The sequence below is a fragment of the Pristis pectinata genome, chromosome 18, assembly GCF_009764475.1.
Source record: "Pristis pectinata isolate sPriPec2 chromosome 18, sPriPec2.1.pri, whole genome shotgun sequence".
Taxonomy (NCBI): Eukaryota; Metazoa; Chordata; class Chondrichthyes; order Rhinopristiformes; family Pristidae; genus Pristis; species Pristis pectinata.
Window position 1 is genome coordinate 24447584 of NC_067422.1, and position 14256 is coordinate 24461839.

The following is a 14256-nucleotide window of genomic DNA, read 5'->3' on the forward strand; positions in this document are numbered from 1 at the left end:
CACTGCAGCTGCCTCAGTGGTTCCTGTGGGCAGTGTGTGTGCTCCTGGTTTATTGACGAAGAATTCTGGATCATTTACTGGAGGAGGGATGTCTTCTGTTCAAAACAGTCACCCTGACAAATACCTTCCAGGGCTGAAGCAGGGAGCTGTTGGCAGGGAGGGATCTCTGAGGACAAGAGTGCAATCTTTGAACGCCTGCACTTTGGAGAAGCCTGTAATGTTGGAAGATTACTGTGTACATTCAGCTGTTACTGTGGTGCAGTAGATGATGAAGTGTGGACTGAAGTGTCACTGACCTCCTTAATGCAACAACGATTGGCAAACTTATCAGCAGATGTGAGCTGGGATGCCTGGGAGATACCTTGTATGTGTTCATGTTGTAGGAGTTCTGGGTCTCGACAAATGGACATTTTAAGGCAGTTTTGGTTTAGCAAGGTGTTGGAGGATGCAAGGAAGGGTCAGTGCACCGAGTGGCGAGTGTGTGGGGGGGAATTTAGCAGTCTGATTGTGGGTGCAGGTTTATAGTGATTGACCCTTGAAATAGCATTTAGCGTGAACCTTCAGCATCAGTAAAAGTTGATTCCTCCGCGAAATAACAGCACCTGATGTTGTTCAGACTGATGTTGAAAATCTCTCTGGAGACAAATTTTAGGCCTTGCACTATTGGGTAAGCTGGATGCTGGAAAAACTGCGAAAAGGAATAAGAAAATCTTGGACCAGAATGAGTGTGCAGTCTTAACTTTTATCAATGGAAAATAGCTCAGCCTTGTATTAATGACTTTTCATCTGGGCACACCTTTCTGTCTTTCTGATGTTACGTGGATGAATTTCTGGGCCCTCAACACAACACATTTGTTCTTTAAAAAATAAAATCTATTATTCTCTATCTTACAATTAATTATAATAAAGCATCTACAGGCCTGACGTTGCAACAATAAATATGGTTAGGACATTAACTATCTCACAAGACTGCCAGTCTAGAGGCCTCAGCAGGTATTTCAGAGACTTGAGTTCAAATCCCACTGCTTTCTGGGTGTTTAAAACCATTTAACTAAACAAATTTGAAATAAAAAGCCAGTATCAATAAAACTGAAACCAGCTGGTTCACTAATGTTCTTCAATGAGGAGGGCTCCCACTCATAAATGGTCTGAGCAATACGCTACATCAGAGCCACTCAGCAATGTGGCTGACTTTTACCGGCTCTTTGAATTGGCCTAACGAGCCACTCAACTTGCAGTCATTCAGGGATGGACATTAAATACTGGTCTTCCTGGTGACAGCTGCATCTTATGAATAAGGATTTGTCCTTTATGATGCTGACAGAAATCATTTCGTCAAGTAATTTAAATATGCACAGGCATGCAGATTAAGTACATGCTGGACCTAGTTAAATAGAAGGAGATTCACCAAAATTCAGCAAATGGGTAATGATGTGCAAGTTTTGAATTACCATGATTTGATACATTCTTTGTAGTTCTTCCAAATATATGACAAAGGACCAGTATGAATTAAAATGAGCTTGGGTAATAAGAGAAGATGTTGCTCCATATTATGTCCTGGAGAAAATAATTTTAGTACAATGTGCATCATCTACATTTGCTTTATTTATTAGTTATAAAACCTGAGAAACAATTGCATTGGCATGGTGCAGTACATTCATTTATATACTTGGGGTGTTAAGGCATGAAATTCTTTCATTATTTTCCATTGCATTTTTAACGAGGGGGCTTTCAATTATCTACCCACAGATTTCCCTTAATAATCGAGGTTCCACTGTAGGTATCTCAGGAGACAGTTCACCATTAATCTTGCCTGCTAATCGGACAAGTGCTCTATTAAATTCTGCACCATTTACTGGATAATTAAACAAGCTATTTTGCTAATTTTTCTTTTCTAAACTGCAGAGAGCAAAGAATAGCACTAGGAGACTGATTCTAGGGTGTAATGTATGATATTCGCAATTAAAGTGGTTTCATTTAGTTCAAGGTGACTTGATTTGTGTTGTTCTCTGCAAGATGGATCCATACAAATTTCTGCCCAATGATTTTACAATCAAATGTTCTCTAATATGTGGAATTTAGCTGTACAGATACTTGTTTTTATTTGCATACACTCGAAGGAGTTGGTTGAAAAGGCACATTAAAGTGGAGTTGCACAGGAGTCTGTCACAGTTTCAGGCAGGGCCCCTAAGGCATTGTATGAGAGAACAGATATAACACAATTTAGGCAAAGAGTTTCCTTTCTTCAACTCACTCTGTCATAGTGGACTGGGGAAGAGATGGTTCAATGAGGGGATTGGACCTGGATTTGGTTTGGGGGTGGTGGTGGACGGAAGGGAGGGGGGGAGAGAGAGAGAGGGGTGTGGTCAGTGCCATTAGCGGATGTGATCAGAAACAAAAAATGTGGTGTCAATATGATTGCACATACATTGGGCTGATTAAAGATAAGTTGATAGTGGTGGTGGGTGCATAGGCAAGTGATATACTGGCATCTAGCTGGTATTGGGATTAGAGCTTGTGATTGAGCTATAGTTTAGTGCATGTTGGGGTGGGGAAGTAGAGAATGTGGAGTTGGGGGAGGACAGTGAAGTGGGTGTAGATACCAAAAATTGTAGTGGAAGTAGGACCCACGTGAAGAATGAAGGATTTAATAGAATCTTTGCAGCTGGCCAGATAGGTTTGGACCACCTAAAACTAAGACCAAAGCGGTCCTCAAATCTCCAGTTTGGTTTGTGCTGCTTGCTGACTGAGTGATGTCACTGAATGTGCTGGATACACGGAAGACCTGGGTGGAATTTGCAAAAAGTATGCTGCACGTGTACTAAGGACCCGAATAGTCTCGGATAAAAATCATTGTTGCTGCATAAAAAAGCTTTGACTGTGCAATGGTGCCATAAATCTATCTTTGGAAATCTAACATGAAGGATGGAAATCAATGTCACATATTTTATTATTCAGTGTCTCTTTAAAAAAATATCATCTGTGGCGCAGAGTCAGAGGAGGTGTCAGGACATTGATATTCTTTTAACAACCTTAACAACCTCTCAATTTTTAAACCCAAAAGGAAATTGTGGAGAAATCTATTTGCCTTGGTAAAGAGGGTGGAGGAGGAGTAGAATGGAGTTAGCCTGAGGGGTCTGCTTCTCTGCTGCCAGCTCCGCCCAACATTCTTTTATACTGCAGTCATACTTCTAATTTTGAGCCCTTTTTGTTTCTTGCTTGAAGAACAATTATTTCTGTGTGCTACAGGAATCTGTGTTTAATGCTGTATTAATTCATTAATTTGCAGCAAAATATATTAAAGCTGTTGTGCTGCTGCAGAACTTAGAAACCAGTGGGGAAGAGGAATATCTGGACACGTTGGGGTGGTGGCTTGTTTTTTGGGGATTGATTATGTGGCTTATAGGGTACATGTGAATCACTTGTACAGCTACAGGCCAATAATAAAGACTTCTATCGCAGATACAGCTTCTTTTAACTTGTCAGCAGGGGTAGGCGCAAAGGTCAGCAAGCAGGGGCACAGGCCTTCTCAATACTTGTTGAAAAATAGCATGACGTTACAGGGTGGGGTGTGCACACAGTCAGCCTATAACTTTAAAGTTCAACTGTGTGTCCCTCCAGCACCTGGCAGATTTGAATCCTTATGCACACACCTGCTTGTCAGGGTTCCCAAGGACCGAGATTCCTGATCTCATTGAGTTGAAAGTGCTGTTAAAATGGAGGTCACTATCTCCTTGCAAGATTTTAGTGGCTGACCCATCTCCTGAGAGCAGATTGGATTCATGCCCACTCACTTGGCCTCCTACCCTCCCCGCCTCCTGAAGGCAGATTGGTCACCTGCTTCTGTTGAAACCTAAAGTGGGTGGGTTTGAGAACTGTTACACTTTTGTATTGACCTAACACAACAAGGTGAGAAATGGGTGACAGATGCAGCATAACCCATCCTTCTCTTGGCAAGTAGAATTTTACCTTAAGCCACTGTTTTTACATAAAGGTTTGATATTTTCCAGAGGGGAATGCTCCTGGGCCACCTAGTCAATGCAAAACAAATCCTAGACCCTAGGTATTTGGATTATTCCTTTCATTTTTTTAGTGCAGGCCTGAAGCTAATGCTTAGCAATAGCTCGTTTCCTAGGTTGTTGCTTATTAAGAAAGTACATATATTGGCGCTCTTTAGTACCGAAGGATGATTTATGATGGACTCAGAATTGAGTTAACGAAGAACAAATTGATTTATTCTTTGAAGCCACTTATATTTGTCAGTCTGTCATGCACAGGATCACATGTGAGACAATGCATTCAAATCTTTGAGTACACAGTCATTGATTACTCTCATGGACGTGGAATGCAGACTTGTGATTTGGAACAGTGGAATCTGATCGATTGGTTCGTGCTCTGATTCTGCACAATGAATTCAAATTGGCTAAATTTGGGTTTTTGTTTAATGCTACAGCCATCAGTGGTTCAGCTTAATGTTTATAAATGTCACAAACTCTGAGGGAGCTGGATTTGATCGGGGTTAAACAGTAAGTTTTATACCAGTGACATCATTGACTCTGATGCTGTGCTTTCAGCCTCTACACTTGTGCATGGAACTTGTTGAGTGGTGACAGGACAGGATTCTGAATTTGAATATATGGCCAAGGCCAAAATGAGATATGATCAATATCTCTGTAATTGAGGCATCTTACAAACAATAAATGACCACATTGAACCACGGCACAGGTGTATTAATCATGGTGGTCATCATAAGCTCCTCCATAAGTTGAGCCAACCCTCAAAGATCTCTCATTGCTGTAATGTGTTTTCCAATGATGCATGTGCTACCCCTTTGGCAATTTATTGGTGATTTGTACAAAATTCTCGCCACCTCCTTGGATTTCCCCCAGTTTTTAAAACCTAAGATGTTGCCTTTAAATTGCTTACAAGTCCTTCTCCTCTAACACAACATCAGTGAGGAGATACTTCCAACAATTAGTTGGCAACAATCTATGAGCACATTGTAAGTTGTTTTAAAAAATCTAACCTTTCCTGAAGACCATTCTGCATCAGGCCTCTGCTCTTTGTGGCCATCAGGTGCCCCCTTTAGTTGACTTTGTTTTCTCACCAATAACTCCGCTACTTGTCAGGTATTCTTGCTTTCTAATTAAGTGTGCTTAAATTTTCATTTCCGTTCTGTGCTCCATTCTGCAGTTTTGCCGAGTTGTTTTTATTTCTGTTATCTTGGAGTAGGCTTTTCCCGTCTGACATTATTGGAATTCCTCTGTTTCACAAACGTAGATCAATGGGTGCCAGGCACATGCTACAAATGAGCATTACCCTTCATTCATCAGTTGCCAGCATTTAGGGATTACACTTAATCTCATGGATAAATAGGTATTCTTGGCAATTTGAGTGAAAATCCAATGCAATCCTCTTAAAAGAGAGATTTGTTTTTGTTTTCTTTGAATACTTTTGAATATTGATTATGATGGTGTTTGAAGGAGCAGGGAATGTGATTGACAATTAATGCCGGGAAATCATATGATGAAACTTCCAAGAATATTTCCAACAAGATCAGGCAAGTCTACTTGTACAGTACCCACAGGTCTTCTAGTGGAAATGTGCTGTGCAGCCTATTAGAAAGAACAGGGGCCTCTTGCCCTAATTCAGAGAGTTTGTGATGCCTCAGATCCTGAATAGAAGAGAGTGAATATTTGTGCACGTTGAGTGATATCTCGAGAAACGCAAGCTAAATTGGACTGAATTTATTTCTCAGAATTAGGAGGGGATTAACCTTATTGCTCCCTTGCATATGATCTGTAAAGTTTCTTAACTGACTGTGTTCAATGGTGCAGGGTGGAGTGAAAGTCTATCCCATTAAGTTCTTCTCATGGATCATCTCAGTGAAACAATGCTGCAACTGTGTCTGTGCACATTTAGCTTACTTCATGAATTATTTCTGTTTACTTCTAGGGCTTTGAATATTATCTTGGTTTTCCAGTCTAAGAATCAAAGATATTTAAGGATAGGCCTGGCAATCCCGCTCCTTGGAACTGTTGCAGCACTTCGAAAAATGGTGGCAGACGAGGGCAAAGTGACTCCAGATCAGGTACAGATACAGTCTGAGGCCAACGTAATTAATGAATTGTCTTAATTATGTTATTGTTGGACTAGTGCATTCATATTCTTGATTATTAAATCCCATATTTACAAATCTTAGACTTAAGCCAATTGTGAATCATCTCATCTTATAGCAGTGAGATTTTTTTGCTTTGCTAATTAATGTTGATTTTCACTAACTGCAGAACAGAAAAAAAATGTGGCATATTAAGACACTGTGATGTCACCAAGCAACAACGGCAAGGCTCAGGTACACCCTGCTCGCCTGTGGCCAATTCACAGTTTTAACCCTGTCACTGTAAAAAGGATGAGCTGGAGTGAAGTGCCTTCATACAGCAGAAGACTAAAAATGTTCGGGGAAAAGGACCTCAGCCAGTCTTGTAGAATTTCTGATAACTGACTCAGATCTGGGATGGGAGTGGGTTAGTTGTTCACTTGGGCACAGTTGACAGACATCGTAGTAAAGAGAGAATAAACTGGGTAATCAAGGAAAATGAAGAATTTGAGGAGTGATGCCTGTGGCCCTGTTGACCACTTTGTGCTGGTGGAGGTTGTTGACTTGGTACTGCTGAAGAAGACTTGAAAAGTTACTGTAATGCATCTTGTGTGTAGTGCCCATTGTAGCCATAGTGTGGGGATGATGGGGAAGTGGATAAGACATTTATGCTAGTTTACAAAGTTTGGATCTAGCCAGCTGCACATTCCTGATTTTAGCTTAAATTGATTTCAATTTTGCTAGAGTTCCTTGGTCCCATCATAATTCAGATGCCACCTTAATGAAGAAGAATCTGACTGATACGCTACTATTCTGTACTTGCATCCACATTTACAGCAAGGCAGTGATGAAATCTGGAATTGAGTGCTTAGTTCAGGTTCCACCATTGATGAACAGAGCTCATTTGATAGATCTTGTTGATCTTTCACTTGATTAATGACAAAAAATATAAATAAACATGAATTAAAAGAAATATTAGCAGTGTATTTCCTGTTGGCTTTTGAGTTACTGCATTTGTCACACATGATAAGTGACCTAAAGCTGGGTTAGTGAAGCAGGTTTTAAGAAGGGTTTATGTTGGAGGATTGCAGGAATAGCTTAGTTTTCTAACAGCATTGTTTCAATAATTTAATCACTAACAAATTAGTGGTGTTTTACAGATATTGGATAGAGAGAGGGGTATCTTCAAGTAGAAAAAACACCATTGCAAAATGCAAGAAGAGCTACGGGAATTGGTAGAGAGCTTTTAAGATTGAAAGAGTGTTAGTAACATGGATAAATTAATGATGACTCAGTCCAGATTAACAGTGCAGATGAAGGGTCTCAACCCGAAATATCGACTGTTCATTTCCCTCCACAGATGCTGCCTGACCCGCTGAGTTCCTCCAGCATCTTGTTTGTTGCTAATGATTCATTGTTTATCTTAGCTACAAAGAAGAAGAATTGCATATCATTTTGTTATTATTCTGTTATACAGTGATGTGTTTAAACCATTTGCCATGATCGGAAGATACAAGTTTGCTGAACTCTTTTCAAGAATGATCTTTAAAATTCCAGGGCTCAAATCACCAGACCTTGTTGTACTCACAGGGCAGGCCTGATTGTCATGGTTACCAAAGTGTTTACATTGATCCCTCTACCTTATTTAACAAGAATGAATTAAAAACGGGCAGTGACATCAACTTGTGAGTTTGAAATAAGACTGCCCATTGGTTCTAAACACACTACATAGATTGATTAACATCAGCTGAACTGAATTTTGGAGGCAGAATACAGTGCTGCTGTTACTATAAAGCATAGTTAGCATCACAGATTGGCAATCTATTTTTAGGCAGATGTGTTTTTTGGCTGTGGAAAACATAGTTAGTCCTTGCCTCATGGGAACTTGTCATAGATCCTCCTATTTTAAAACCTGTGCATTATAAATAGCTATGCTGCTTTCTACATAAATTCAAAAGTAATAATCACTGCATAAAGGAGATACATTGACTGTCCATCTCCCTCCACAGAAGCTGCCTGACCCGCTGAGTTCCTTCAGCTCCTTTGTGTATATCACTGCATTTAAGGTACTTTTTTTAAACCAACCAGCACTGTCAGTAATCTTCTGAGCAGGGTTTCTTTATTAATTTTCCAGGTAATTTTAACAGAAGTTTACACAAATGGATTTGAACGCTCCTTCTCGGACGTGGAAGATTTGAACACAATTGGCGAAGGGGACAGTGTATATGCATTTCAGGCTCCATTCATCCGAGGCAACTTTAGTGGCCCTACACAACATTCAGGTGTGTGACCAATCAGATTTGCTCAGCTGTTAATATGCTTCTGTTTTTTTATTGGATTTATGCGTAGTATATTCTATTTAATATCAGAGGCAATTACACATGGAGGCACAGGGCTAATTTGTGCAAAATTGGTTGGTGGAAACTAACTGTATTACTTGGCCTTTTCACCAGTCTCTCTGCTCATAGTGAAAGCAAGCATTTTTGTGACTATGCTGCCTTTATACATCCACCCCTTGCGTGATACATCTTCTGTTCCTTTACACATGCACAGACACTAAGTTAATGTAATTTGGCTTCACAAGCGTCCGTAATGTTTGTCCACAGTTGTGTACTAGGAAAGTAGATCAGGGCTTTTGGTTACTTAAATGACATTTGATTCAGGTCCTGCTTCATAAGTTGCATTTACACAGGGTGCTGAGTGCACTTAGGATCCAAGTGATCGTTCATGAGCTTGCATTGTGCTGGTGCTGCTCTGTCCTCTTAACGGTGACCACACTTTACATTAGTGTGAGTTGACAACAAAATGTTTTAGTAGCTGAAGTCCAAGTCCAGAGCTGAGAATTTGGGTTCATGGCAACAATAACATCATTTAAATCTGAAGGTAAGTGGAAAATGTCCTGTTGTGGTGTGAGTAAATCTGTTAAAGAGGAAGTGGTAGCTCATTGTTTTGTTTTGATCTCCTCAGTTCAGCTACTGTGGTTGTTTAAAGTCTCCACCTCCAGTGGAAATTCATAATTAGTAATGGTGACCACCCACTACTTTGGCAAATCATTGGCAGTGAGCAGTTTTAAAGTTCATACTTAGATTGATGCAGGCCTGATTTAGCCTAAATCTTCAATGAGACCCTCCCTGCTGTTGGTGTTCATCAGTAAATTGTTGGATTCCTCATCTGTGGCATGCACTCGTTAAATTACTCTTGTCATTTTATTGCATTTCAAATTAATGTGCAGTTGAAAAAGCTGACAGCAAGTACAGGATTTCAGTTATACTTTAGAGTGTGCACTTGCAGTAGTGATACCTGCTGAGTCTGCACATTAACAGTGCCCATACTCACATATTCTAAGCCCAACATCTGTTTTTGCTGCAGTATAAACAAAAAGTACCACAATTTCAGACTTGAAGGTGCTAGCATTCAAAATTCATGAAGGACATGCTGTTTGTCTTTGGAACTCTAATTTATTCAGTCACTTCGTGTTGAACGATTGGGGACAGAGCTGAGGATAAATGCATGCTGTGTGGAATAATTTTGTGGATAATTATATAATACAAGACTGGAAATACTCTGGCATTTAAGCACTGGAAAAAGTGACTGATCTCACTGCTGCGTTAAGATAATGCATGATTTGCTCCAGGTACATTTGTAAGTTTATTTGAAATGAACATAAATTTAGGAGATACAGATTCAAATTTAGGACCAATATGTAAAAGGGGTGGGTGGGTGTGGGGGGGAGTCAACACATGGATGGACTGCAGGTAGAAAGAGAGGGAAAAGCTCAAGAATCATTTCTGAACCACTGATGAGAGGATGCCGTGGAAACTGCAGGGTCCTTTCATGTGAATTGTCAGGTCAGGTCATCACCATCAATAATTTGTGTGCAAAAGAAAGGAAAAAGAAATTGAAATTGTACTATAATGACCACTGGAGGTCTTAAATGCAGTATTTTTTTCTTGTTTAACTTCAGCCCTCTTTCTGCTGTGCATCTGTCAGTATTACCGTATCTGTATCGGTTGCAAACAAATTGCATACTTTTGCATATGTTTTCTGCAACATGTGTAAATTATTATGCTATGTTTCACTTAGTAATTGGAAACCATTTGATGTTTCCATATAAGTATTCCTGTTGTAAGCAGCTTGGCACAATCAAAGAATCTTATAGCACGGAGGGATTTTTTCAGTTCACGAGGTCTGGTTCTTTCGAAGAGTGATAGAATTATCCCCAGTACCCTGCTGTTATCCCATATCCCTGCATTTTTTTCTCTTTCATGTTTATTAATTTCTGCTTTAAAAGCTGTCTTTGAATTTGCATCCATCTTTCTAAGAGGCATTCTATTCCAAATCTTAACCACTTGTTATATGAAAGAAGTTTCTTTATGTCATCTCTGATTCTTTTGGCAATGATTTTGAAGCCATTCCTTTTTGTTATTCTTTTCAACCATTAGAAACCTTTTTCCTACATTTGCTCTATCTGAATCTTCGTGATTTTGATGGATCCTCGAGACTTAGAACCAATAGAAGTTTCATTCAAGTAATATTTTTACCACACAAGTGCAGGCAGCAACCTTTTTCAAAAAGAGATTCTCTAACCATCCCTCCTTGATATTCAAAGGCATTACCAGAATTGGACCCCTACTTGCCGACAGTGTGGCCGGGATTTTAAATACCACAAAGTCTCACATTTCTGTCAGAATGGAAGGAATGCCTGAAGCAGTTTCTGGTGCAGTGGCTCCACTACATCATTCTTGAAAACAATTTGGGAAACGATGGTGCTTGGTAAATGCTCAAAAGTACATTGCAATTGTGAGAGCAGGAGATGGGTTGAAAATTTTCTATTGCAAATAAAATTAAAGAAATTACTGAGTTATATATTTATTAACTTGCAGTATGTGAGGCTGAGCATTTAGTTGTGGTTACTGACTGATGGTGTCTTGTGGACAACTGAGCAGTAAAATGTGATCATGAGTTTTGATGGCTGGGTCAGGTTAACAGAGGGTCATTGTGCTATGGATGATGAATTAGTGGCTTGAGGGACCTAATCAGCTCCTGTCCACTGTAATACCAGATGATACAGCCAGTCTGCCATCTGAAAGATGACACAGCTAGTGTGAAGTGGGTGAGGGGTAGGGGGAAAAATGGGGTTAGTGCCCCAGGTTGCCTGTTGTTATGGAGCCTACAGGAGAGCTCCTGCCTCTCCTGGTTGCACAACGATCCCTTTGGCTAGCTGATTCTTACTCGTCCCAGGGGGTTCCCACTACTACCCTAACATGGCAACTGGAGCCCTACTTATGGCATTACATTACAGTTTGTAGAGGTAAATGACCAACCAATTGATTCACGTTGGTGACCCTGGAAAATTAGGACAACCATTCGATCACTGGCAATGGGGCAAGAAGACAATTTGCCCCTCCTGGGATTAATTACTCTGTTTCCAATGGAAAACACGATGATGCTGGAGGAACTCAGCAGGCCAGGCAGCATCCGTAGAGAAAAGCAGACAGTCAATGTTTTGGGTCAGGACCCTTCTTCAGGACTGAAGATAGGAAAAGGGGAAGTCCAATATATAGGAGGGAAAAGCAGAGCAGTGATAGGTGGACAAAAGAGGGGAGGCAGGGTGGGCACAAGGTGGTGATAGGTAGATGCAGGTAAGAGATGGTGATAGGCAGGTGCGGGGGAGGAGGGGAGAGCAGATCCACCAAGGGATGGGTCAAAGGTAAGGAGAGAAAGGGAAAAAAAGGGTAGTAAAAAGAGAGATGGGCTAGGAAAGGGAAGAAAAGAAGAAGCATGGTTGGGGAGGGACGGTGTGGGGATTACTTAAAGTGGGAGAATTCAATGTTCATGCCATTAGGCTGCAAGGTTCCAAGACGGAAAATGAGGCGCTGTTCCTCCAGTTTGCACTTGAAATTCTCCTGGCAGTGGAGAAAGCCAAGGACTGACATATCTGCAATAGTGTGGGAGGGGGTGTTGAAGTCCCACACTATCACAGATCTGTCAGTCTTCAGCCTCCTCCACTGCCAGGAGAATTCCAAGCGCAAACTGGAGGAACAGCGCCTCATTTTCCATCTTGCAACCTTGCAGCCTAATGGCATGAACATTGAATTCTCCCACTTTAGGTAATCCCCACACTGCCCCTCCCCAACCATGCTTCTTTTCTTCCCTTTCCTACCCTATCTCTCTTTTTACTACCTCTTTTTTTTACCTTTCTCCTTACCTTTGACCCATCCCCCGGTGGATGTGCTCTCCCCTCCTCCCCCGCACCTGCCTATCACCGTCTCTTACCTGCATCTACCTATCACCACCTTGTGCCCACCCTGCCTCCTCTCTTCTGTTCACCTATCACTGCTCTGCTTTTCCCTCCTATATATTAGGCTTCCCCTTTTCCTATCTTCAGTCCTGAAGAAGGGTCCTGACCCAAAACGTTGACCACCTACTTTTCTCCAGGATGCTGCCTGGCCTGCTGAGTTCCTCCAGCATCATCATGTTTTTCATCTAGATTCCAGCGTCCGCAGTCCTTTGTTTCTCTGCTCTATTTCCAATGGTGTGATTCCTTAGAACCACACGTCAATATATCAGATATTTCTCTGTTCACTTTTATAAGACTGTTATTAGTCCATTCACTTGAAATAGATCCGTGCTGCCAGTGAAATAGCTGATTTGAAGAATTCCAGAAGATCATATAGAGCATTAGTCTGCAAATATTGACAACTGTGATCGGAAGGCTTAAGTAATTTTTTGAGAGTGTTTTTCCATTTGGTCCATTATTGTAGTTGAAGAGCTGGGGTTAATGAGTACTGTATTCCCATGAATGGCCATTAAAGGGTTCCTTTAGAACTGAGGTGCTCTTTTGCATGAGAAAAGAAAAGATTGCAAGAATATGAAGAGCCCAGTTGTACGTGAAGGTAATTTATTTCACTCTGAGATTTAGTTCAAAGAAAGAATCACAGCTCTGAAGTCGAAACAAAAATCCATTGCAGAACAAATGATACGCCACATGGGTAGTTCAAAATTTAAATATTAAAGAACAGATTTTGATTGAAAGTATTTGAAATTCTAATCACTTTTATTTTTTCTGACTGCTTTGCTAAAGCCAGATTTTTTTTTCTGGGCAATCAGCATTAGTGATACAAATTCATCCCAAATGATATATACAGGAACATGGCAAGCTGCCACTGACTGCCAGCAACATCACATAGATCACAAATCTGTTATCGTCTCTTGTTGAAATGGAAACCAGATAGAGGGAGGTTAGGGTTATTGCTTTCTAGGATTGATCTTCAGGTATTTTTATACTTCATCTATTCTGGAAAAAGTAATCTCAATGCACAATTCATGGCTGTTGAAATTTGTCTTTGCTCTAGTTTGCTCTTCCCAATGGCTCAGAATTGTGCTGCTTCCTCAGGTTCTTGACAAGTGTGTGTGTTTTTTTTAAAGCAACTAGTGAATTTGCAGCAGATGCTGAGAAGTATTAGGCAACCTGAGCAGATGTTTATTGCCCACTTTATTTTGCGGCCTGTGATTGATTGTGGTACTATTTTTTGAGAAACCTGAATGATGTGTCAAACCCGGCTGCACCCATTGCCAAAATAGATCCTTTTTAAAGGGAAAGAGCTATAGAAGTGAGAGAATGCACTTTGAATAAAATTTGGTGTAAGCTGGGAATTATACATTAGTTAATTGATAATTAATTTTTATTATGATATGTTGCAGTAAAAGGATAAAGCAAAATAGGTAACTGTATACCTAATATCATAAAGTCTGCTGACAATTCTTCGAGAAGTTGATACCAGTATGCACACATTGCTCTTATTGCTGAACAATGTCCAGTCATTGTTTTGCCCTGAGCAGGATTTCCTGGAAGCAGCACGCTAACCAAACATATTACTCTCCTCCTCACTAGGTCTGTGTTTGTCAGGATCGTTGAACACCGACTCGATCCATGAAGCCGTCTCTGACTAGGTCAGCTAGTCCTTAGTCATGAAGTGCTGTCAGACCTTGACAGGGATCATGTGATCCTTGTGCAGAACCGGCTGCCAAAGCTGTCATGTAGTTTGAATACCATGATGTGACAACTTTCTAATACATTTGCAAGTCTATGAAAAAGTAACCACACACTAATTTTATTTTAGTTGATAGAAAATTGAAAATAATACATTAAAATGCTG

The 14256-nt window shown here is 40.5% G+C and overlaps 1 protein-coding gene across 1 annotated transcript in view; it reads left to right on the forward strand.

The window, feature by feature from the left end:
- usp43a (ubiquitin specific peptidase 43a) overlaps positions 1–14256 on the forward strand; it is a 338744-nt gene that overhangs the window by 197432 nt on the left and 127056 nt on the right. Inside the window, exons 5-6 of the mRNA XM_052033131.1 lie at positions 5956–6091; positions 8232–8379. Of these exons, the coding sequence (XP_051889091.1) occupies positions 5956–6091; positions 8232–8379 (284 nt within the window). The remainder of the gene's footprint in view (positions 1–5955; positions 6092–8231; positions 8380–14256) is intronic.